The sequence below is a fragment of the Mirounga leonina genome, unplaced genomic scaffold (assembly GCF_011800145.1).
Source record: "Mirounga leonina isolate KUSES-001 unplaced genomic scaffold, KU_Mleo_1.0 Mir_127, whole genome shotgun sequence".
NCBI classification, from domain to species: Eukaryota; Metazoa; Chordata; class Mammalia; order Carnivora; family Phocidae; genus Mirounga; species Mirounga leonina.
Genome location: NW_023270316.1, coordinates 52,088,836 through 52,116,055, shown reverse-complemented (window position 1 = coordinate 52,116,055; position 27,220 = coordinate 52,088,836). Strand labels below are relative to the sequence as shown.

The 27,220-nt window shown below is 38.7% G+C and overlaps 1 protein-coding gene across 5 annotated transcripts in view; it reads left to right on the top strand.

Moving 5' to 3' along the window:
- Positions 1 to 27,220, top strand: part of VWA8 (von Willebrand factor A domain containing 8) — a 345,308-nt gene that overhangs the window by 147,470 nt on the left and 170,618 nt on the right. For all 5 annotated transcript variants that reach the window (XM_035003301.1, XM_035003300.1, XM_035003303.1 and 2 more), the window contains 2 exons: positions 7,354 to 7,425; positions 25,218 to 25,294. In XM_035003301.1, the coding sequence (XP_034859192.1) occupies positions 7,354 to 7,425; positions 25,218 to 25,294 (149 nt within the window). The remainder of the gene's footprint in view (positions 1 to 7,353; positions 7,426 to 25,217; positions 25,295 to 27,220) is intronic.

The window sequence follows — 27,220 nt, the reverse complement described above, 5'->3', positions numbered from 1 at the left end:
GCAAACATTTAATTTGCCTTTTCCACAAATAGGGAGCTTCAATAACTTCAGTCCTTAGGTGGCTGTTACTGTTTTGATAGAGAAAGAAATAGGGATATTAATTGTTCTGGGATATATTTCTTCTCCCAACCTCCCCCCACCAATGAGCCTTCATGACCTACTTGTGGTTGTCCTATTTTTCCAGATATAAAAGAGCAATGTAATTTCCTTTGTGGCTGTTGTGAACAACCTTAATCTTGTTCTTTTATTATATTGTGTCCTAATTCAAATAAAAATGTGGACGCTAAATACTATATTTCTAATTCTAAAATTATACATCCTTTGAAGGTAATGGTTAAGACCAAGTTAGTGTAAAATGTTCCATAGAAATCTCCAGTTATTTTGGAAAGCCTATGTATATTTACATTATTAGCAAGTAGTAATTTAAATATTATATTAAATATTATATTAAATTATAAGCCAACCCCTACATAGAGCAATAGTTAAAATATATTTGAGTTAAATTATAAAAACTCTTTGGTGAGTGGCTTAGTCTTGCTTAAGTGGACTACTTCACGTTTTAAGTACCAGTGATCTAACTAGTTACATAAATTATAACCACAGCATTAATTTTTGTTTTTTTAAAAAATCAAATGGAGGGCGCCTGGGTGGCTCAGTCGTTAAGCGTCTGCCTTCGGCTCAGGTCATGATCCCAGGGTCCTGGGATCGAGTCCCACATCGGGCTCCCTGCTCCGCGGGAAGCCTGCTTCTCCCTCTCCCACTGCCCCTGCTTGTGTTCCTGCTCTCGCTATGTCTCTCTCTGTCAAATAAATAAATAAAAAATCTTTAAAAAAAAAAAAAATCAAATGGAGTATTGTCTATTACAATAGATGCTTTCCTTTCTTTTTTATTCAATGTATTTAAACTAAAGAAAACAAAAACAATTTACCCATTTCTCCTAGCCCTACCTCCAGCCTCTAGTAACCACCAATATGTTTTCTATATCTATGAGCTTGGATATTTTATTTTTTATAATATATATATGTTATATATATGTTGTTGACATATTAAAAATGTACACATATATATTTTTAGATTCCATATATAAGAGATCATACAGTATTTGTCTTTCTCTAACTTTTTTCACTTAGCCTAATGCCCTCAAGGACCATCCATGTTGTTACAAATGGCAAGATTTCATTCTTTTTATGGCTGAATAATATTCCATTGTGTATATATATGCCACATCTTCTTTATCCATTCATCCATCAGTAGACACATAGGTTGTTTCCATACCTTGGCTATTATAAATAATGGTGCAGTGAATATGGGGGTGCAAATATCTTTTCAAATTAGTGTTTTCATTTTCTTCAAAAAAATATCCAGAAGTGGAATTGCTGGGTCATATGGTAGTTCTGTTTTTAATTTTTTGAGGAACTTCTATACTGATTTTCATAGTGGCCACATCAATTTACATTCTACCAGCAATACCACAAAGTTTCCCTTATCTTCACATCGTCACCAATACTTGTTATTTCTAGTCTTTTTGATAATAGCCATTCTAACAGATAGGAGGTGACAGTCTCGTTATGGTTTTGATTTATATTTCTCTGATGACTGTGATGTAGAGCATTTTTCCATATACCCATTTTTTACTTGGACTGTTTGTTTTTTTTCCTGTTGTGGTATATGAGTTCTTTACATATTTTGATATTAGCCCCTATCAGATACATGATTTGCAAATATTTTCTCTCATTCTCTAGGTTGCCTTTTCATTCTGTTGATAGTTTCCTTCACTGGGCAGAAGCTGCTTAGTTGGATGGAGTCCCACTTGTTTAATTTTGCTTTCATTGCTTGTGCTTTTGGTGACAGATTCCAAAATTATCACTAAGATCTATGTCACAGAGCTTACCATCTATGTTTTCTTCTAGAAGTTTTATGGTTTCAGAGCCTAACGTTCAAGTTTTTAATATTTGTGAATGTGAATCTTGTGGAAGATAGTGATCCAGTTTCATTCTTTTGCATGTGACTGTCCATTTTCCCAACATCATTTATTGAAGAGACTGTCCTTTCTCCATTGTTTTCTTCATTCTTGACTCCTTTGTCATAAATTAATTGACCGTTGATGCATATGGGTTTATTTCTAGGCTCTCTATTATGTTCCATTGATTTATATGTCTTTTTCTGCCAATATTATAATTTGATTGATTACTATAGCTTTTTTTTATTAGTGTAGCTTTTTTAATTGACTACTGTAGCCTTTTTATTACTATAGCTTTGTAATATAGTTTGAAATCAAAAAGTGTGATACTTTCAACATTGTTCTTCTTTCTCATGACTTTTCGACTACTTAGGATCTTTTATGATTCCATATAAATTTTAGGATTGTTCTGTTTCTGTGAACAATGCCATTGAAATTTTGATAGGGATTACATCGAATATATAGATATAGTATGACATTTTAACAACATTAATTCTAATCCATGAACATGGAATATCTTTCCATTTATTTGTGTCTTCTATTTCTTTAATGTCTTGTAGTTTTCAGTATACAGGTCTTTCACCTCCTTGGTTAAGTTTATTCGTAGGTATTTTAATCTTGTTGATGCAGTTGTCAGTGGGATTGTTTTCTTAATTTCTTTTTCTGATGGTTCATTATTAGTGTATAGGAAAACAACAAATTTTTTTGTATTGATTTTGTATCTTTCAACTTTGCTGAATTTGTTTATTAGTTCTAACAGCTTTCTGATAGTGTCTTTAGGGTTTTCTATATATTAATACCACCGTCTGCAAATAGTGACACGTTTACTTCTTCCTTTCCTATTTCCTTTTTTTTTTAATTGCCTAATTTCTTTGGTATTGTGTTGAATAAAAGTGGCAAGAGTGGGCATTCTTGTCTTGTTCCTGATCTTAGAAGAAAAGCTTTGAGCTTTTTACCATTGAGTATGTTGTTATCTGTGGGCTTATCATACATGACCTTTATTATGTTGAGATATATTCCCTCTATACTGCTTTGTTGAGAGGGGTTTTTTTTTAATCATAAAAGGGTGTTGAATTTTGTCAGATGCTTTTTGTGCATCTGTTGCAAAGATCATGATTTTTATCCTTCACTTTGTTAATGTGGTGTACCACATTGACTGATTTGCAGATGTTTAACCATCCTTGCATCCCTGCAGTAATTCCCACTTGATCATATTGTGTGATTTTTTAAATGTATTGTTAAATTATGGCTTGCTAATATTTCATTGAGGATTTTTCCATCTATGTTCATTAAGGATATTGACTTGTAATTTTTCTTCCTTGTCTGGTTTTGGTATCAGGGTAACGCTGGTTTTGAAGCATTCCCTTTTATTTTTTTGGAATACTTTGAGAAGGATTGGTATTAATTCTTCTTTGAATGTTTGGTGGAATTCACTAGTAGAGCCATCTGGTCTGGACTTCCATTTGTCGAGAGCTTTTTGATTAAAGATTCAGTTTCCTTACTAGCAAAATGCTTTATATGAGTACAGCTACTTGCACTTTCTTTTGGTTTCCACTTGCATGGAATATCTTTTCTCATCTCTTCACTTTGAGTCTGTGTGTATTTTTACATCTAAAATGAATCTCTTGTAGACAGCTTATAGATGAGTCTTGGTATTTTATCCATTTAGCCACTCTATGTCTTTTGATTGGAGAATTTAGTCCATTTACATTCAGAGTAATTATTAATAGGTATGTGTTTATTGTCATTTTGTTAATTGTTTTGTGGCTATTTTTGTGGTTCTTCTCTTGTGTTATGTTTATATTCTCTTTTTATTTTTTGTGAATTTACTATAGGTTATTTCTTTGTAGTTACCATGAGGCTTACATATAATATATCTGCAACAGCCTATTTTAAGTTGATAACAACTTAAGTTTAATCCCATTGTAAATCTCAACATTCTTGCTCTTCCCCCTCATGTTTTGTTTTTGCTGTCACATTTTATATATTTTTTTAAAGATTTTATTTATTTATTTGATAGAGAGACAGCGAGAGAGGGAACACAAGCAGGGGGAGTGGGAGAGGGAGAAGCAGGCCTCCCGCTGAGCAGGGAGCCTGATACGGGGCTCGATCCCAGGACTCTGGGATCATGACCGGAGCCGAAGGCAGACGCTTAACGACTGAGCCACCCAGGCGCCCCACATTTTATATTTTTTATCTTACATATCCCTTAATTATCATAATTATAGCTGTTTTTACTACTTTTGGCTTTTAACCTTCATACTGTCTTTATAAGTGATTAATCCACTATCTTTACTATGTATTTACCTTTCCAGTGAGATTTATTTTCATATGTGTTCTTAGTACTAATTAGCACCCTTTCTTTTCAGCTTAAAGTCCTTTTAACATTTCTTGTAAGGCTGGGTTAGTGGTGATGACTCATTTAGCTTTAGCTTATCTGGAAAACTCTTTATCTGTTTTTCACTTCTGAGTGATAACTTTGCCAGGTAGAGTATTCTTGGTTAGCAAGGTTTTTTTCAGTCCTTGGAATATATCATGCCACTCCCTTCTGACGTGCAATGTTACTGCTGAAAAATCTGCTGATTGCCTTATGGGTGTTCCCTTGTATGTAGCAAGTTGTTTTTCTCTTACTGCTTTTAATGTTCCCTTCTCATCTTTTACTTTTGACATTTTAATTATAACGTGTCATGGTGTAGGTCTCTTTAGGTTCCTCTTATTTGGAACTTGCTGGGATTCCTGCATCTAGATGTCTGTTTCCTTCCCTGGGTTAGAGAAGTTTTCAGCCATTATATTTTCAAATAAAATTTCTGCCTCTATCTCTCTCTTCTCCTTCCTGGGGCCCTGTGGTACAAATGCTAGTCCATTTGATGTTGCCCCTTAAGTCCCTTAAAGTATCTTTACTTTTTGTAATTCTTTTTTTGTTTTTGATGCTTTGATTGGGTTAGCTCCACTGCCTTGTCTTTGAGTTGTCATCTGGTCTGCTCTTGAACCTTTTCAGTTCAGTTATTCTATTCTTCAACATTGTGACTTCTGTTTGACACTTTTTTTTAAATATTTTCCATCTCTTATTTGAAATTCTTACTGCATCCATCCATTCTTCTCAGTTTGGTGAGCATCTTTATGACCATTATTTTGAACTCTTTATCAGGTAAATTACTTATTTTATTAAAGTTTTTAATTCTGAGGTTTTATCTTGTTCTTCCATTTGGAACATATCCTCTGTTACTTCATTTTGCTTGACTCTCTTGATTTCTATACAGTATGTGAGATGACTGCTTCTCCCAGTCTTTCAAAGGAGTGACCTCATGCAGATGAACCTTGTCATTCAACCCTGTGTTAGCTCTTGATTGTCTCTTAAATCTTTGTGCTTCTGCAAGCTGCCCATTATATTCTTAATAGTTCCCAGTAAGTGAGGATGTGCCAAGATCTCTGTGTCCCAAATGGGGGGATCTCAACGCTTAGGTTCAAGCTGACTGGAAACCACATCCTCAGGTGTCAGCTTTTAAAAGTATGCAAATATATACAGTGCTGTGCATCACAAGTGGAAGCCCCACCGACCGCAAAAACTAGGTGATCTGGAGGTGTCTATTGGGTGACACCCACAAAGATTGGGGCTCCAGACAAGTGTATAAGCCCTTTCCTGGGTGATACTGATGAACTGGAGCAAGGCCAAGAGAGAGAGCCAAGATGGCACCCACAGCCTATGTTCCTTGAGAGTGCGCCATAGGCCTCTACATGTATGCCAGACCTGAAGCTTGCTCCTCAGGCTGAATCTCCAGGACGAGCAAAGGGGCCTCCTTCATAGAAGACTGAAGACTGTGCCTCAGTCCACTGTCTATGCAGTGTCCTGGGTTGATAACCTGCCAAGAACCATCTTTACAATTGCCACAGTCCCATGGGACCCAGAAATCCAAGCACCCCGAGCCACCATGTGATTAAGGAGTATCTACGGGGTGACAGCTGCAGAAACCAGGGCACCAGATGTGTGTAAATCTCCCCTCCAGGATACACTAGTGCTTTGGAGTATGTTAGAGGGTGAGCACAAGTCTCCAGAAAGGATTACAGCCAGCCCCAAGATGCCTGTTTAATTAAATACTGCCCCTCAGGCCTCAGTCATGATGATTAGCTTATAGCCCTCCTTCATTGAAAGACTGAGCCCCTCGGTTTGTTGCCTGTTGCTGTGCCCTGGGGGTAGTAGCTGTTTAAGAACTCTTTGTCCTTTGGTTACAGTCCTGTGGGACCCACAAGTGTAAGCCCCACTGGCCACCAGAGCCAGGCGATGTGGTGGTATCTTCTGGCAGCAGTCCCAGAACTCAGGGTGCCAGACAGAAGTATGAGCTCCTTTCTGGGTGACACCGATTATCATAGTCGTATGAGACCAGGAGTGTAAGCTCCCCTGGCCTCCAGATCCAGGTGATCAAGAGGTGACTCCTAGGTGGCAGCCAGAGAAATTGAGGCACCAGACACACATAAAAGGTCTTTAACTGGAGATTCTGGTGCACTGAATCCCAGCAAAGGGAGAGCACAAAGATAGCACCTGCCAGTCTCCATCCCCAGAGAGTGTTCCAGCAGGCTTCTACGTGTGTGTTAAATTAGATGTCTGTCCCTCAGGCCAGTGCTTTAATGGAAGCAGGTGAGCCTCCTTCACTTTAAGTCTGGGCACAGTCAGCTGCCTCTGAGCTGGGCCCTGGGGCAGGTCAGTTTCTCAGATCACTAGAGTCTTGTGGGTCTCAGGATGTGAGCCCTGTTGGTTTTCAAAATTAGATGTTTTGGGGGCACCTGGGTGGCTCAGTCGTTAAGCTGCTGTCTTCGGCTCAGGTCATGATCCCAGAGTCCTGGGATCGAGTCCTGCATTGGGCTCCCTGCTCCGGGGGAAGCCTGCTTCTCCCTCTCCCACTCCCCCTGCTTGTGTTCCCTCTCTCGCTGTGTCTCTGTCAAATAAATAAATAAAATCTTTAAAAAAAAATTAGATGTTTTGAGGGCTCATATCTCAAAGTGTATGTCTTAGAAGTTGGGATGCTCAGTGTGGGGTTCGAACATTCCTCAGGGGGAAGCTCCAGGTTTTGAGTTCCCAGTTATAGGATACTGCACTAGGGGTGAGGTTTATGGGGAGACTGTATCCCAGCCTCTCCTACTTGCTCTGATGGTTTTCTTCTCATTTGCATAGTCATCAGTCAGCTAGCTTTTAGATTTTTCTAAGAGGAAATTATTTCATATGTTGCTATACAATCTGCATGTCCATGGAAGGAGGTGACTTCAGGATCTTCCTACACTGCCATCTTGAACTGGAACTCTAGATGCTTTCCTTAGCATGACGATATCTTTATTGTTAACTTTATTATTTCATCTTGATTATACAAAACACAATTAACTTCTAGTTCTTTTTTCTCTAGCACATGATAGTGATGGAAGACATGCTGAAGGACTTTCTTCTCGGAGAACACCTATTATTGGTTGGTAACCAGGTGAGTTATGTGTGGCTGGAACTCAATTACTAATGAATACATGATAACAGCTTAAAAGTGGTAAGTTTTTTCTCCTTGTTGGAATATGTTTTTAGAGGTGATTCTTTTTTTCCAACTAAATGAGCGCATTTTTTTTTGTGAGATTCTTTTTTCCAACTTTAATTAAGCACAAACGGTCTTCCACCTTCTAAAATTCAGAATTACCTCAGAGCTGAAATCACCATTCAATCTCCCATCAAGTTCTGTCTGTTCTGACTCATAAACATCGATTCTTCCTTCCCACATCTGTCAGCCTAGCCCAGCTCATCATCACCTATCACCTGGACTGCAGCAGTCCTTTGCTAATATAGCTCTACCTCAACCTTCCTTCCACTCTGATCTACTCTTCACTCTGCAGCCAGATTGATACTTGTCGAACTAAAATCTGACTCAGTCTCTCTTTTTTGCTTAAATTGGCTTCCCATTGCTCTTAGGTATAGTCTTCAATATGGCTAGCGGTGTCATGCAGGATCTGGCCTCTGCCCGCCTTTCTAGTCCTAAGCCTTGTCTCCTTCCTTTGTCTCACTCGGTAGTAGGTTGAGCCACTCTGAACTTCCTTCAGTTTTATCATCTCTGCCCTGATCCTCAGTGCATGCTCTTCTCTACATGGAGCACTCCCAGTCCCCTTCTCTACCCCCTTCCCCTAACTCCTGAGGGGTCTTCCCTTGTCCCTAGCTGAGTTAGGTTTCCCCTACTTTTACACCTTTCTATTTCCCTGTCACCACACTAGTCATATTACTCTGTTTACATATAGAATGATTGTCTTTCCAACTTATCTTTGTGATCCTCAAGGGCAGGGACCATAGTTCTCTTGCTTATCTCTGTATCCTCAGTTCCTAGAACAGTGTCTGCTACATAGTAGATATTCAGCATGTGTTTATGGAGGCAATGGATGGACATTTTCTACTTAGAATGTTCTGATAATGTTCCCCAGTTGAATTATCAGATTCATTAGTGAACAGCAACTTTGGTTTTTTAAATTGGTCTTAAATTAACAATAAACTTTCAGAAGAGTTTGGTCTTTATTTTTTCTTTTTTTTAACTTTTAAAAACAATACATATTCTTTATATATTTAGTCCTCAAACTTATAATTTAAAGAGTTGATTTTTTTTTTTTTTTTAAATAAAAATGGGCCAGTTGAATGTCTTACTGATTGAGTGCACAGGTTTGGAAGTTAGCTGGCTAGAGGTGTAGTAGGAACCCTTTCCTGGATGGCTGTGACTGTGGGCAAATTGCTTATCTTACAAGGCTCGGTTCCCTGATAGCAAACCTGAACATAAAAATAGCATGCACTCAGGTAAGAGCCATGTGACTCTGGGGACTGAGGAGAGCTATGCAGGATGAGGGTGGGGTAGAACAGAGGTTTGCTTCTACTTTATGATAAATGAAAAAGGGGCAGTGTGCTTTGAAATTATTCTAGAGCACTATACAGATGTTGGTGGGAAATCCAGTCCCAAAGAAGAGAACAAGATAGTAGGGCTGGGCAGTAGGGCAGAGCGAAAAGCCGCTACAGCTCTGTGGGTCCATGCCTGGACCCCAGCACTTGGTGCGGATAGGAGATCCACTGATTTTCAGGCTTGCCTCAGGTTGGCTCGGCAACCACTGGGGAGAGCTGGCAAGTTGAGTTTTCTCAGAAGGAGCAAGGCTGGGGGCATGGTTATCACAGGCATCTCTCAATCACCGGGTCACAAACTGCACCTTTCATCAGCAGATCACAGTGTCTTCCCTTCTTTTGTCCTTGTTCTGTCACCCTCCGCTTTGGAGAAAGAATAATTTACAGAGGGAGATTGTATTCAGTGTAAATTTGCTACGTTTAACTGGCCTTTTTCATATCAGAAGGGTCTTTTGTTCATTCATTAGAAACCTCTAAGACCATCAGTGTCATATAATAGTACCAATGTTGGAGGAACTTACAGATTTACTAAGTAAATTCTGCTCCTGTGTCCATTGAATTATCTCGTGAACAAGACTAACTCTTTTAGGCTGTTTGATGTCCTCCTGCCATTTGATGTCCTCCATTGTCTAATCCCACTGCATACAGCCTGTCTCATTCCTTCCCTCAAACTCTTGTTGTCAGATACATTTAACACTATTTTCCAAACCTATCTTCTTACCAATGTCTTATCCCAGTCTTTGACCTTACCAGCAAGCTCTCTTCTTTCCCTCATCTTTGCCTTTTGAAATTCTTCCAACTCCAGAGTGGCAATATACTCTCACTGACTGAATTCCTTATTTTGTAAATTTGCAACTGTCAGTGAAGGAAACAAATAAATTAGATAGAATCCAGGGAGTGCCTACTTAAGAGAATAAGAGAGTAATGGGCTTTTTCTTTATTCTTCTCTCTCTCTTTTTTCCCTTATCTGTAAAATGGTGGGATTGGAATTGGTATTTTGTAAGGTCCCTCTGGCTCTAATATTCTATAATATGCTTCTTTAATAAAGTTTTCCTGAACACAGGCCTGAAGCTTTGGCCCCATTCCCTGAGCTGTTATAGCAGCTCAGTTACTGATTTCTTTTGGCTTGCCTTAGACTTATGTATCTACCTGCCATCTCTCTACTAAACAGAGAGAGAACCCCTTGAGAAAAGCTTTAGTTATTTTTGACTAGCATGCAGTAGACATTCAACAAATGTTTGCTGAATAAATCGGAGCCCGTTCATCTTATAGATGAAATTTGGTACCCATTTACCCACCTCTCCTTGTTACCCCACCCCCAGCCCCCAGCCACTTCTCTACTCTGTTTCTGGGTTCAACTTCTTTTTTTTTTTTTTTAATTCCACATATAAGTGACACCACACAGTATTTGTCTTTCCCTCTCTGGCTTAGTTCACGTCTCACAGTGCCCTCAAGGTTCATTAGAGTTAGACTCTTGACTGCTTCCATTTGGTACGTACAAGGCAGTGTGAAGCCGCCTGCAGTATTTGTTGGCAAAGGCAGGGCAAGAACCCCACAGAGGTGTGTTTTGCTAAGGCTGGAATGGAGTTTCGTGTTCTCCTTCCCTGCGCTTGCCTCAGAGTTCTGATCTAGATTTCTCATTCAGGAATGTGTGCTTTTGCAGCCATAGTAACTCATCAGTAGCTTTGAAAATGCCTTGCTTCATTGATCAGTGGCATTTCAGCACCTCTCAATATTCTATGCACCTTCTCAACTGTGCCCTTATTTCTATCTTGTGAAACAAAATAACAAATAAAGGAAAAAAAGACAGGCAAATAGAGGTAGAGCTGGTAGGTTGAGGACTGCTGACTCTCATGGGACGATGTCACTGGTGTCTTCACTCAAATGCACAGTGACAAGTGAGAAAATGCCTATTTTAATCACATGATTTATTTTGTTTTTTTAAATTTTCTTAAAGATTTTATTTATTTGAGAGCGAGAGTAAGCGAGAGAGCGAGCGCACAAGCAGGGGGAGGGGCAGAAGGAGAGGGAGAAGCCAACTCTGCACTGCGCAGGGAGCTCATGCGGGGCTCCATCCCAGGACCATGGGATATGGCCTGAGCAGCCGCTTAACCGACTGAGCCATCCAGGTACCCCCACGTGGTTTATTTTGAACCTAAGTAAACTATTTTTAGCAGTTGATCAGGCTCCTTTATTTCTCTTTCTAAAACGTTATGTGATGACTACTCAAAAAAGAAAAGAAAGAAATCAGAAGTATAGCTTTGGGGATTGAGCATTGGCAAAGAAGCCAGCAGTGGGTTGGTGTAATTACACAATAAAGTGGGATGAACGCTCTTAATACAAACTGTCTATAGATACATACAGTCTACCTGGCCTTCTGTTTGCAAACTAGAAACTGGCCGAAGTCCATGAAAGAAACTTTCTCATAGTTGAAGTTACACATTTAGAGATGTCTCAAAGGATTGCTCTGTTATCAGGAGCAGCTTTTACAATGAGCAAATTCAAGAGTAAGTGGTAATCTTGACGTATCTCAAGGTTTATCATCTTTATAAGCCCAATCCCACCTTTTCTTTCCATATAATACTCTCTTTTCGAAGAAACCTGATATTAGACAAGATTTTATAACTGTTGGGAAGCTGAGAAGAGTTCCATAAACATCACTTACCATAGCAAAATTAAGTAGGCCACATCTTATTTTGGTGAAGTAAAATTGATTTTTTTTTTTTTATCCTTTCAATTTTCTGTGTCGGATTTCATGGCACAGTGTGGCAACTTCCCAGCAAGAGAGGCAGAATTGCTGCCTGTCAGCCAAAAGGGATAGGTGCCTGAAATTACACACGTCTGATGGTCCCTTGTACATAAGCTGCATATTGTAGAACGACTTTCATATGCCTCTACATGCATTATTTTCCACTACTTTAATTATAACATCACATGTGCTTTTGGTGCAATTAGGAGTCCTCATGCTGCCTTTTTTTTTTTTTTTAAATCACAGCATGAGTTTCTATTTATTTTAGCTTTACTGAGAGGGAAGAAAAAGAAATGCCTATTTATTTTTGAGTTAGTGATGCTTCTTCTGTCCCAACTCTACTGGAGAATAAGCCTCTTTTCTTCCCATATTTTCTTTTCCTTTGATTTATAGAGCTGTATTCTGTTTGATACACAAAATATTGATTGTGAATGTTTGGAGTTATAGAATCAACCTGTAGGTGCATAATTTTTGTTGTTTAAAAACTCCGTAAGAATAAACTTACGATTTTATGTAAGGACGCTTGAATTTTGAGAGACAGTTGCATTTTATCACATATTTGAAGGAAGAATTATTCCAGCCATACAGTGTTTTTAAAATGCTCAGGTATCCCCTTACATAAGAGTTATTTTTCTAATATGTAGTATTTTATTTTAGGGGATAAAAATTTAGATAAAATTGCAAAGCAAATCATCAAATTTTAATTTATATTAATGAGACATAGTTAATGATTCAAAATGACTTCTAAATGAATATAATCTAGTAATTTGCCAGATTTGTCTCCTTCCTTCCTCCCATCCTTCCTTCCTTCCTTCCTTTTTTTTTTTTTTTTTTTTTTTTGGTTTCTTTCTTTCTTCATTTTTGAGCCAGCCCTTTGTATCTTTTTACCAAAATAGTGGTGTGGTGAAATTTTCATACTTAAGCTCTCCTTGGATTCCACAGTTCATATTGTTTGCCCTTATCAAATTTCTATTGTGTATATCTTTACCAAATAAAAAGTCAGCTCTGGCTGATTTTCATATAGGATGTCTCCTCTGTCCCTGACTTTCATGTGCTTCATGTTTTTACAGTACTGATTCTTTAGGTATTCTTTTCAGTTCCATCATTAGAAAATAACTCTTAATTTTATTTTCCTGCTCAAAGTTATAAGTGGCTCCTGTTTGCCTATCAGATAAAATCTCTTTCATAGGCACACTCAAAACAAATTGTGACCTGGCTCCAAACTCCTTTTATAATTTTAATTCTTCCAAATTCGAGTTTCTTACCCTCCCAGAGTAAACCAGGCCCTTTTGCGGGCACCCCCTCCCACACCTTTTTTCATATTGTTTGCTTCATACGGTGCTTCCCCTTGTCTTTACCAAGGAAAGTCCTGCCAGCTTTCAAAAGCATGTTTGATGTTTCTTCTTCAGTGAAGCCTTTCTTAGTCTTTCCCAAACTGAAATAATCTTGGTTTTTCCTGAAATTTTATAGTATTTTTTCACTCTTTTAAAAGTTGTTGTGATATGTATTTGATTTCATCTACAATTGAATTACAAGTTTCTTATGAGTAAGGGTTAAAAATGGTAATATTTGTACATTTTATAATTTCCAATTTCCTTTTTTTAAAATCATGTCATTTAGTTCCACAACAGCCTTTTGAGGTAAATACATTTTACAAATCAGCCTTCTAAAACTCAAAAAGGTTAAAATATTTGCTCAAGATCATATTAGCTAGTTATGGCAGAGTTAAGGCTCAGACCTCCCAAGCTCAAACTTATTTTTCCGACACAGCACTCTAATACTTACACTAGTAACAATAGTAACAACAGCAACAACAGTAATACTGTGTAATTGCTAACTTTGGTTGAGTGCTTATAGTAGGCCAGGACAATGCTTCATATATGGAGTACAGGGCATTTTCTAACTTTCTACAAAAACTAGAGTATATAATGAACCCCTTTGTGCTAGTTACTTAGCCTCAAAAATTAACATTTTATCCAACTTGTTTTATCTATTTCCTCTACACTTTTTTATGTTGTCTTTTCATACATTATTCTTTTACATAATGCATTTTTCTCATAGCTATCTCAGTATTTATTTCTAATACACCCACAATTCATTATTACACTTAGCAAATTGATAATAATCCCTGAATATACTATGATACTCTCTTTTCAGTTTTCCTCAGTTATTTCCAAAAGTGTCATTTTACAGTTGGTTCATTTCAGTCAGCATTTAAACAAAGGCTGGTAATTGTATTTAGCTGAAAAAGGAAATATATAGTCTCTTTGAAAAAGGAAAGATATACCTTCCTGTTCTCTTTATCCTGAGAGGTGCTAACAAATGTTCATGAATATAAACATTTTATTCAGAATTATACCAATATTGATAAACTTCTGAGGAAATACTGTATAGAGTATATTTTGTTAAGCCAGTTTAAGTCCCTGATTAATTTGTACAATGACATCAAACCATATCCATTTTTTTTCCAGGCTAGAAATAACTGCTTTCTTTTCTGATCTTCGTAGCCTTTGACTTTGAGATATTTATACATGATGAAAATCAGTAAACATATATTTAGTGCCAACTAAGCAGAACTCTATGTGCATTATTACTATATAATTCTATATAATTCTTTGTATCTCATTCCACCTATTAATCATAGGCTTACTGTGATCATGGACTGTTTTTCTCCTGATAAAGTCATGTTTGTTGAATTATTTAGTATTGAGAGACTGTGAATATTTTATTGCCAAATTAAAGAATGTGAGAATTTTGCTAATTAATCATTTGAACTGAGCCCTGGCAGGTTACTACCATGCAACATCAGAAAAATACCATGTTGCCATGCCAGCGTAATTGTCTAGTACCTGTGAAGGGACTGAACACTTTGTCCCAAAATCTTCTTGCCTGTAGTACCCAGCTGGTAGTGGCAGCAGAGAATTTGATAACTAAGTATGTTGTGCTTCCAGTAGCCCCAGCAGCCTGGGAGCCCCAAGCCTATGAAATACTTGGGTTTATCAAATACAGTGACATTCATCTTTATTTTATGTTACATTGTGTTGTGTCGCTTCTCCAACCCCTTGCTTAGTGAAGTTGCTTGAATTGCAATCTGGAAATTCTTTACCATTCTACCACCTTGTCTCTCATATTTAGTCTGTTGATCCAGTGTTTCTTAGTGAATTTTTTTCCTGCAGTTATTCTCAATCTGTATTTTGTTCTTGCACATACATTGATTCTTTTTCCCCCCACAGTATTTGTCATAGCTTCTTTGGTCATACCTAATGACCAAACTACCTAAGAGTATACCTTTGCCATTTATAGCAACACGGTATTTCAAAGAGATATTGCAGGGATGTGGCTTTTATTATTCCTGTTTGAAAAAGAGGTTATGACTTAGACAGAAAGCTTTATAAGTCAGTGTATTTTTGAGCCAAGCAAACCTGTAGTGCAGTTGAAATGTATGTCTTCTCATCTGACTTTTGGGTGCTGTTCCTTGGCTCTGTGACAGGGAAGACATTGTGCAAATGTTTAGGATTGTTTACTATTCAGTTTTAATAAAATTTTTTTTGATTACCTAAGTAATGTATGTTTGCTGAGAGAATTCAGAAAATAAGAAATTTCCAAAGATTCATAGAGCAGTAATTTCACATTTTATTATGGGATTACAGAATATTAGAATAAAAATAGTGTTTAGAGACCAGCTTGTCTAGGCCCTCTATATTCAAATGAGCAAATCTAGGCTCAGATGGTGGTAGAGACCTCCATCTGGGGACAGATGAAGCAGAGAGCATAATCCAGGTCTCTTAACTGCTCTTATATTAAGGTTTTCAGGTGGAAGCAAAGAATTAGAAAGTTCAACATTTGATGGACATTTTAAGGTTAAAAAAAGCAGCTGTCATTTATTTCTCCTGATTTTACTGTAACATTAGTCTCTTTAGTTTGGTATTTTTTACTGCCGTTGGCAGTTGTTAATGACCATCATATAGTGGCTTTTTAAAAAATGAAATGAGGACACTAGGCAGAAATCATCTATAAATACTAAACAGACTGATCTAACTCCATGAACGTTATTAAAGAATTAGGGGGAACTGGAAGGAATGCCCTAAGTTCAGAGAAACACGTGAGGGAAAGCGAATACTAGCAGTGGTAAACACTCCTTGGAGTCCATTTTAAAAATTACTGCAGAAGGAAAGATCCCATTTGACTTTCTTAGTGTTCTCCCTCTTGAACCTTGGATTCTATACAGGGAGTTCCTGGACACATGTTTTAGGCTATTATAACCTTGGAGTCACTGATCTTGACTCTGTGACATCAGGATTTAAACTCCCATGGACATCAGTTCAGGGAGGCAACGTCTTGACATTTTCTTTGCAGTATGGCGAAACAGAAAACAGCCCAATCTGTTCAATCAGAATGGATGTGCCTTCAAATCCCACTGTGTGCAAGGTTCTTAACTACTTAGAATTTAACTTTGCTTCTCTCCAAAACAGGTACATTACCTCCAACTCACATGGGCTGGCGTGAGGATTCAAGTGATTAAGCACTGAAGGGGTGTGTATGCATACAGCAGAGGGCTCCATAAATGTTAGCTTCCTCCTCTTTGTTTGCTCAAAGGGAGCAGAAGCTTCCTGGAACAGCTTTCTCCCTCCTTTAGCAGGAGCACGTCGCATGACTTCCCTTTCCTTTCTTAACTTTCTTTTCTCAAATTTTAGTAGTTATTCCCCGCGGGTTATATGTGAGGCGCCAGTGAGAGGCACATGAACTGGGGGCTGATCCTGGCCCCATGGAGCCAGTCCCCTTGCCGATGCACCTGACACGTTACTAGAGTACAGTGTGGTGAGTGCTGTCAGACTGGTTTAGGAACCCAAAGGGGGAAACCATTCTGGTGCTCAGAGCAGGAGAAAAAAGAATGGGAAAGTCAGGCAAAGCTTCTGGGAAGTGAGACATTTCATCAGAACACTAAGGAGTGAGTGGAAGAAGATGGCTGGATGGGGGAAGGATGGGCTGTTCTAGTCAGAACAAGAAACATAAGCAAAGATGTGGAAGCACAAAGGTTCTGGAGGCTGTTGGTTGATGAAGAACATGTTTGAATGAGGGGGTGCCTGGGGGGCTCAGTCTATTAAGCGTCTGCCTTCAGCTGAGGTTCCTGGAATTGAGCCCCGAATCGGGCTCCCTGCTCAGCGGGGAGTCTGCTTCTCCTTCTCCCTCTGCCCCTCCCCCTGCTCATGCTCTCTCTCTCAAATAAATAAATAAAATCTTTAAAAATAAAAAAAAAAGTACCTGTTTGAGTGAGACTTACAGAGGGCTGACACAGCAGTTTGCAAGTTTACCTGCTACAGCAGGGATCCTTCAACATCTAAGTTCCAGGACATTTACTCTTAGCCCAAACCCCATCCCTAGACTCATCTTTTCTTGCCTGCTTTCCATTCCTCTTTAGGTCCTCTCTCCTGCTCTACTCCCTTCTCCTCCTTCCCCTTGATGAGATACAGATGGTGTTTCCAAGTTATGGATATTCTTGGAAGACAAGTCTACAGCCTTTTTCTTTAAAGTATTTTACTGCTAATCTCTCTGAGGAAACAGGGTAACTAAAATAATAAACCTGAGGAATTTGAAAGAATCCCAGAATCTTTCAAAGTCCTTAAAGTCCTGGTCCCTGATCTTTTCTCTTACAGAAACTGAAAGCATGTTTACTTCCTATCTGTTTGATCCCTGTCTGTGGGACATAATATATTCCCTACTTCTCTTAATCCTGTAGTTAAAGGGCCATCTGACTTCTACCTCTTCAGAAGTCCTTCTCTCCAGTAGATTGTCAGAAAGAACACAATGAGACAGAACAGTAATGTAAAAGAAAGCACCATTCTCATGAGACAATTTGTATTTTTTTTTAAAGATTTTATTTATTTATTTGACAGAGAGAGAGAGCACAAGCAGGGGGAGCTGCAGGCAGAGGGAGAAGCAGGCTTCCCGTGGAGCTACGAGCCTGATGCGGGACTCAATCCCAGGACCCTGGGATCATGACCTGAGCCGAAGGCAGACGCTTAACCGACTGAGCCACCTAGGCGTCCCAAGGCAGTTTGTATTTTTTCGGATCTCTCATTCCACAGCTTCCTTTTCCCTTTTTAAATTTTCACTCACTAAATATTATCCTCATTAAGAGTTAATAATGATGGGGGCGCCTGGGTGGCTCAGTTGGTTGAGCGACTGCCTTCGGCTCAGGTCATGATCCTGGAGTCCCGGGATCGAGTCCCGCATTGGGCTCCCTGCTCAGCAGGGAGTCTGCTTCTCCCTCTGACCCTCCTCCCTCTCATGCTCTTTGTCTCTCATTCTCTCTCTCTCAAATAAATAAAAAATAAAAAATAAAAAAAATAAATAAATAAAAAGAGTTAATAATGATGTAAAAGCTATTTATTTCATCCTAGTTTCTATTAAAGAATACACATTTTACATACAGAATAATGACAAGTAAAGATAAATATTCACAGGGACAAAATGAAAATGGTAGCAGATTTGTTTTAGCAGTTGCACATTGGGTAATGTTTTGTTTTTTATATTTCCCAGTAAGGAAAATGAGTATGTGTAACTTTTATGGTGGAAAAGTAAGATACTATTTATGTATTTATTTAATTAAAGTAATCCTCAGGATTTTCTGTTCTAGGCGAAAACTACGATTGGAAAGAGCAGATCATTGTAATTGTTCCTTTTTGCTCAGGATATTTACAGAAATTCCTTCTGAGGTTATGCTTTTAGCATTTCCTCAAAGGAACTGTCAGAGCTTTTAAAATGAAGTCAAAAATGACCTGATGAGATCTCTGTTTTAGAAAAATAACTAAACAACTTGTGGGCTGGCCTGTTGTGAGTGTGGAGGAGGGACACCAAGTAGGATCTTTTCTAAGATTTGGAGCAAGGCGATGGGCCTCCCTTGAGTAGTGACAGTGCATTGGAGAAGAAGGAGCAGATATGGGAAGCAGGCACTTCAGAGTAAACAATCCAAAATTAAACTGCCTGTTTTTAAAACTAGATTTCCCTCCCCCACCCGGCAAATGCACTTCTCCCCTGTTTCATTTGTCAGTAAATGGCACCACCTTCCCCCTGTTGCCCAACATAGAAGCTTTGACTTCTCTGTCTCTCCATCCCCACATCCAGCCCGTCACCAGATCCTGTTAGTTCTTTTCCCTAATATCTCTTAAATCCCTCCATTTCTTCTGCTCCTTCGTTGAAGCCACCATCATCTCCTCTTGGTTGAAGGAGTTTCCCAGCTGCTTTCCTGTGCTTTCATTCTTTCTCTCTGCCAGGTCATTATAATAGCAGAGTGGTTTTCCAAAAATCAACATCTGATCCTCTGACTCCTCTACTGCTTTTCGGAAACAGTCCAGACTCTTCTAAGTGGTTTCCAGGGCTTTGCCAGGGCTAGACCCTGCCTGCCATCTTTGTTTTGTTTCTTGCCATTCCCTCCCCTCATTCCTGCTCTGGCCTTTGACTTCTCTCAGACCTGCCCAGCACTCCAGCTCACGATTACCCTCAAGTCTTGACACATACTGTTCTCTCCATCTGGAACACTCCTCTTCCTCCTCTTCCCCTTTACCTCCTTAAGTCCTTGATATCCCCCAGTAAACATCACAGTGTGTGGTGGGCCTTGCTGAGCCCTTTGCTAAAATCTTCAGGCATCTTGGATGTCCCATATCACAGCACTTGTTACGGGTGTATCTATTGTATTTGCTCACTTGTCTGTGTTTCCCACTAGATTGTAAGCTGTAAGTGCGGCCATGGATTGTGGCTGTTCTATTTACCTTCATATCTTGCTCAGCTAGTACAGTGCCTATAACATTGTGTGTTAAAATAGTTGATGAATTAGAAAAGGGAGGGAGGGAAGATAGGAAGGAAAGAAAGAGAAAGGAGTGAGAAGAAAGAATAAAAACATTTTGCAGGTAGAGACCACACAGGTTCTAGTGACATTTTGAAGGAGGTCATGGGAAAAAAACAGAGTAGTCAGAAACATTCCAAGATTCATTCATTGAGCAGCTGGGTGCATGGCAATACTCTTATATACTGGGATTAAAAAGAAAAAGGAGTAGGTTTCGGTGGCAGCATAATGAGTCCAGTATGAACATCTGGTGCAGAAGTTCAATCGACAGTTAGGGATAGGGAATCTCAGCTGGAGCTTAGGAAAGAAGTGTGAGCCATGTGTGATAACTCCAGTTATGGGAGTGAATGAGATTGCCCAGAGAGAGTATATGGAGCAAGAAGACAGCTGAGGTTGACGTTCTGAAGACCCTAATATAAAGAAAACAGCAAAAGAACTCCCTAGTGGCAGCTGGGGAAGTCACGTCCCATCCTACATTTATGGGACTTGTAAGCCCCTAAAATAGTGTGTTGCTCAGGAGCAGTCTGAGAAACCATGGCTGATTCAGTAACTTGGGAAGTGGGGAGGGAACAGGAACTCCCAATCGTAGCTTTTCATGATTGTTTCTTTCAGGAAATCCTCTATATTTCTAACATTACAATGCACTTATGATGCTTGCTTTTCTCTAGATTCATTGAAGTTAACAGATGTGACATATTAACAAATACATTTTACTCATCTGAATGTATAGATTTTAAATTTTATGTTTGTTGTAGCATGCCATTTAAAGCTTAAAGCTTTGTAGTGTACATGCAAATGTGAAAATATTTTCCTTCTCTTTGTTTCCGTGTTAGGCTTATAACTATTTTGGGGAGAAATCCAGTTAGATATCAGTTTCCTAGAGGATGAAATGATCCATTGTTCTTACTTTCATGTGTTTGTCATTTTGACAGTCAGCTCTGATAACTGAATCTTTCACAGGCGAAATGTATAAATTGGATCATTTGCAAATCTTGTCCGGTTTTTAGAAGTCTGTAACTCAGCACAGTTTCAAGTATTCATGATCTTTTTTAAGATGGTCACAGTATATATCTTACTGGGATTTATACCCTTTTCCGGTACTTTCCAAATTCTCTGCATTCATTCATTCACTGGACACATATTTATTGAGTACCTTTTTCTGTCAGTCTCTGTGCAGGGCTCTGGGGATATAGCAGTAAATAGAACTGGACCTGCCCCCCATGGCACTTTCAGTTCATAGAACAGTGAATAAGAGAGACTTTAAACAAGTTGTCACTCATATAAATCTATTTATGCTTAAGAAGGAAAAAATACAGGGAGTGTGGGAGATGAGGAAGGACCTGACTTATATCGGAAGGTAGTAAAGGCCTTTTTGAGGAGGGGATTAAGATAATGAATGAGAATGGCTAGGATAGCGAGTGAGAGAAAAGCTCTCCCTGAGGAGAAGGATATGCTTGTGCAAAGCCCTGAGGTAGGAAGAGCTTGGAATCTTTTACTGAAGGAAGTTGAGTGTGACTAGAACAGTGTTTGGGAGGAAAAGAGTGACACACAGGAGGGCTGGAGGGATGGGTAGGACCTTGCAGGCCACAGGAAGGATTTTCAAATTTACTCTAAATGCAGTGAGAAGCTATCAGATGGGGTTGAGCAGGAGAATGACATGATCTAATTTATCTGTTAAGAAGATTACTCCGGCTACAGTATGGAAAATACATTCAAAATAGCATGAATGAATGTAGGGAACTCAGTTATGAGACTACTGCAGATATGTATCTTGCTGTACAAAGTACAGTCTGCAGACCAGCAGCATTGGTGCCAACCTGGAAATGTCTTAGAAATACATAGTCTCAGACCCCACCCCAGACCTCCTGAATCAGTCTGCATTTTAATAAGATCTCAAAGCTGACTCATTTGCTAATCAAAGCACGAGAAGCACTGTTCTAGACAAGACATGACATTCCTTTGGTTTTAAATGATTCCAGAGAAATTTGGCAAACTTAAGATATATTTTGGAGGTAGAAATGAGAGGAATTAGTTATGAATTGGGAGGTGGAGTGAGAAGTACTGAGGATGACTGGGGTTTCTGCCAGAGATGGAGACATCATTAATTCATATGACCCATACTTGAGTGCCTACTTTGTGCCAGCACTGTTCTAGACACTAGCAATACAGTAGTGAACAAAACCAGCTTCTCAGTGAGCTATTTCCAGTCTGGGAGAAGGATAACACACAAGTAAATCAATTGTTAGAATGTTAAATGATAATAAGTGCTTTGGAGAAAGAGTTAGCTCTTGATTTTCCTCTGGGAAAAAAAGACTCCCCCCCCCCCCCAGCCTTTCCCATCTTTTTGCTCAAGGAACTATCTAGAAGTAATCTTTTTTTTTTTTTAATATTTTATTTATTTATTTGAGAGAGAGAATGAGACAGAGAGAGAGAGCATGAGATGGAGGATCAGAGGGAGAAGCAGACTCCCTGCCGAGCAGGGAGCCCGATGCGGGACTCGATTCCGGGACTCCAGGATCATGACCTGAGCCGAAGGCAGTCGCTTAACCAACTGAGCCACCCAGGCGCCCTAGAAGTAATCTTTGATCTTTCTTTTCCTTTATCCTCCCGTATCCAGTCCATCAGCCAGTTTTGTCAACTTTCTTGCAAAACAGCTGGAATCCATTCTTCTCCATTTATACCTCCCTAATCTAAGCCATCACCGTCTCTCACCTGGGCTCTTGGAGTAGCATTCCAACTGGCTTCCTGGTTTCCATCCTTACTCCCTCCCTTATAATTCACTCTCCATACCTAACCAAAGTGATTTTTTTTATGATTTTTTTTATGCCACTTCTCTGCTAAAAAAATCTTCCAGTGGCTCCCCATCTCATAGAATAAAATCCCACTTCTTCAACTTGGCTTGTAAAACTTATTTGATTAGACCCTACTTACCTTTTTTTTTTTTTAAGATTTATTTATTTATTTTAGAGAGAGAAAAACAGAGCAGTGGGGAGGGGCAGAGGGAGAGAGAATCCCCAACAGACTTCCTGCTGAGTACAGAGCCTGACCCAGGGCTCGATCTGACCACCCTGAGATTATGACCTGAGCCGAAATCAAGAGTAGGACTGAGCCACCCAGGCGCCCCACAGCCCTACTTACTTTTATTTCTTTATCTTATATATTCTTTTCTGGCCCACAACACTTGAACACACTGGCTGTTCCTCAAATATCCTGAGCTTATTTCCACTTTAGAGGATCAGCTATAGCAACTCTTCTCCTGGAATGCCCCTTTTGTGATCGTTATAGCACTTGGCTCCTTGTCATTTAGATCTGAGCTTAAAGTTACCTAAGGAAAAGTCTTCACTTCTGAATCAATATTAATAACCACCCAGTCAGTATTGCCTCACCCTATCTTAATTGTGTGTAGAGAATATCACTATTTGATACCTTTCTTATTTATTTGGTTGTCTAATTACATCTTGCTGCCTTTCTACCTACTTTTCTAATCTACGTTCCAATCTATCTGTCTCCACACTCCTGAAATGGAAGCTCCATAAGAGCAGAAACTTTATCTGTCTTGTTCACTGCTATCTCTCCTGACACGTGCCAGCACTCAATAAATGTTTGTTTCTATGTTGAATGAGTAAACAATAAATCTCCTAGATACCAGTTTCTCCTTTTGTCAATCAGTATATTTTGCATAGTATTGTTATATTGACCTTCTTTAAACATTGATTTCATTGTGTTTCTCTCTGAGTCGAGGATGTACAATGGATCTTAATTGCTTGCTACTGTCTATGTGTGCTTCATACCTCTGTCTTATTAAGTAGTTGGTAATCAGTTCAGTCCCCTTAGTCTCTCTTGCATCTATGATCTTATGACATATTTAGTGGACCAAAGAGAAGAGAAAGATTCTAAGGCTATTAGAATGTATATCAAAGGGGCTCCTAGCTGGCTCAGTTGATAGAGCATGTGACTCTTGATCTCAAGGTTGTGAGTTCAGTTGGGTACAGAACCTACTTGAAAAAAAAAAAAAAAAAAGAACCTATATCATATAAATTAACAACTGTTTAGCTACACTGGTGGCTTGTCTTCTGTGCTCCACATGTATGTATGTGTCTTGCCTTCTTTTGAGAATTGTGAAGGACAAATTCTCATAATTTCTTTGAGAATTTGTTTATCTTAGAGGAACTGTCACAGTTCTAGGACTATGATGATGCTCAATAAATACTCATTTGATTGATTTGAATTTCTATCCTTCGTGCTTATAGACTGATTTCTTTACAAGACATTTGAGGATGTAGCAGAAAAATCAATAATAATGCCTGCTTCCTTCTATTGGGCTTCTTCTGCTCTTACTGCTCAGCGCCATGCATTTCCCTGATCTGCCTAATTATTTCTTTAGAAATGGATTCCTAGAAGTGGGGAAAGAGAAAATTCAAGGCCCAGTTTACCTAAATCAGTTTCAGACTGAAAGAAGTATAATCCATAATGTTGGGACTAAAAGCATTAGCATCAGAATCAGACAGACCTGGATTTGAATCCTGGTTCCCCTGTGATTAGCTGTGTGACCATGAACATGTTGCTTAGCTTTTCTGAGTCTTGGTGTCTTGGTTTGTGAGGTTGGAGTAATCATACTACCTACCTCGTAGAACTGTTAGGATTAAATGAAATAACACATGATATACTTAGGATAGAGTCTGGCAGGATATAAGAAATTAATAAGTTATTTATTGCTAGAACATATGATATATGGAATTTAGCTTTTTAACCACTTCTACTGTTCCCACACAACCCACTTGTTAAAAGAGTCACATCCCATTAATACAGTATTCCACCTCTAAGTGAAAACTTTAAAATGGGGAGCTGGCATGGGAGTGGTTTCCATTTTTAACAGTCTGTCTTCCACCAAAGGACAGCAACTCTCAGCATCAATAAGTGGCAAGGAAATGAGGACATTGCTGACAAGAGCAGATATAGTTGAGAGTTACTAATAAACCCTGGTTATAATTTAGGTTTCCATGGTTTTGAAGGATTAGAAAGTAGGATAGAAGGAGAGAAGAATGAGCGTTTTATTAAAACAGAAGTATAGTATTATATTTATCTGCCTGTAACTGGAAACCATACTTCCAAAGAATTGATAAGAAAAAATCATTGTTTTTATACTTACTTTATTGCCTTTGATGCCATTTTTCAAATCTGAAATTGTTAATATTGTATTGTAATGTCTAAACTTCAGTGTAAAATTATGAAGCAGAAAAAACTAGCTGTAGGGGCGCCTGGGTGGCTCAGTCGTTAAGCGCCTGCCTTCGGCTCAGGTCATGATCCCAGGGTCCTGGGATTGAGCCCCGCATCGGGCTCCCTGCTTGGCGGGAGGCCTGCTTCTCCCTCTCCCAATCCCCCTGCTTGTGTTCCCTCTCTCGCTGTGTCTCTCTCTGTCAAATAAATAAATAAAATCTTAAAAAAAAAAAAAAGATAAAACTAGCTGTAGAGGGCTAAAAATAATTATGAAGTTCCTTTTAAATAAGAAGAGCATGTTTAGTGTATTTGATGTAAATGAAGCTAGTGTATTTAGAAGTAAATTTTTTAAAAAGCCTTTATGTCAGAGAAACTATATTTGTTTGCTATATGTAAACATATATGTGTGTATGTATGTATATGTGTATATTTTCATTATGAGCTGAAAAAGTACAAACTTTGAGAAAGTAGGTTTTGGCAACAGATTATTCTGGCTTGTTTTACTTCCACAAAAGTCTCTTTTTACTTAATGTTCGCTGTGTAATTACAGGGTGTAGGAAAAAACAAGGTTGTTGACAGATTCCTTCACCTGCTCAACAGACCCCGAGAATACATCCAGCTGCACAGGTAAGAGTATAAGACCCATAACCTCTTGAGATCTAGTTTAATCATTTATTTTTCTCCCAGCACAATTTAAAAATACTTTCTTAAAACCCATTTTATAAACCAGTTTCATTTTTGTTCCTCCTGTCCTTATCTCTCTTTTCCTTAAAAGGCAATAAAACGTTGGAAAATTTATTTTTTTAGTGACTAATGCTTTATAAACATGAATTAATAGATATTTTGTGGACAGAGAGTGTTGAACATTACATTCTAGGAGCAGATTTCACCAACATAAAGGCTCTTAAATTAGAATAAAAATATGTAGAGACTAAGCCCATTCACTAACAGGAAGCTAAAATAGCTCACAAGGAGAACCAATAAACTATATGATCTCAGGTATGAGGTGAGGAACCAAAAATGTAGAAGAAGTAAGTTATTAGTCTCCTTGCCTTCCTTATAAACACTTTGTGGATTATTTAGTTTTGTGTGGTCGGAATGCTGGTTCAAGGACAGCTTTTATTTATTTATTTAGTTAGTTTTAAGATTTTATTATTATTTATTTATTTGACAGAGAGAGACACAGCGAGATAGGGAACACAAGCAGGGGGAATGGGAGAGGGAGAAGCAGGCTTCCCACGGAGCAGGGAGTCCGATGTGGGGCTCGATCCCAGCGTCTTGGGATCATGACCTGAGCCGAAGGCAGATGCTTATTAACGACTGAGCCACCCCGGTGCCCCCAGGGAGAGCTTTTAATCATATAGATATTCTTGACATGAATTGTTTTAGTTTTCTCAGTCAGCCTGTTCTAAATCTTTCTAAAATAAAAGTAAGTAGCACATCCGCCAAAATAGAGAGAGAGACAGATAGACAGAGAGAGATGGGGAGAGGGAGAAAGAGAAAGAGAAAGAAATAGAGAAATCAAAGAATATACCAAGTAATAAGCAACTTAAAACTAGATTGAATTATTATTTTAATCCCAGGAGGTAAAAAATACTGTGTAGTGCAAAAAAATGTTGGGTTGATTTGCAAGAATTAATTTCTCATTTGGGTCCTTTCATTAAACAATGATATGTTCTTAAGAGAAAAATGTAGGAGAAAAGAAGGCAGAACTAATGAGTCGTAGGAGAAAGAGAAGAGAAACAATGTAAAGCTGGGAGATGGTCAAAAGCTCCCTCTTGGGATTTACACCTCTGACTGTTATGGAGTAAGTGGTACCTGATTAGTCCTACCATAGTAAAGAATTATAAAACTGTACAAGACTAACAAACACTAGGAAACTTAAAACTACCAGGGATCTGTGAGCTGAACAACTACCAGAGCTCCCAGGTGGTTAGGAGCCTTCCTTAAACACTCCTGATATTCAGAAGATATTCTATAAAGTCTGTGCATTAGAGGTAGAACCAATCTACTCCTAGAATAAAAGCTACTCTATGCCCATCCTTAATAAGTTAAAACATAACTCTTGAGAAAACAAGGATTCTTGCTATTTGGTAGTATTTTAGAAATTTTTCTCGTACAGAATGACTTTAAAAACTAAGGGGATGGATGTTAGGGGGAAATGTCTTTAAAAGATCAATCTTATTCAAAAGTACATTAACTTCTTAACCAAACAAACTTAACATGAAATGAAAGAAGACTGCAAAATCCATTGAACAACACATAGCATTCAAAATGTCAAGCATTCAATAGAAAATTACTAGACATACAAAGAAGCAGGAAAATTGGTCAATAGAAATAAACCCAAAGGGGCGCCTGGATGGCTCAGTTGGTTAAGCGACTGCCTTCGGCTCAGGTCATGATCCTGGAGTCCTGGGATCGAGTCCCGCATCGGGCTCCCTGCTCAGCGGGGAGTCTGCTTCTCCCTCTGACCCTCCTCCCTCTCATGCTGTCTCTCATTCTCTCTCTCGCAAATAAATAAAATCTTAAAAAAAAAAAAAAAGAAAGAAACCC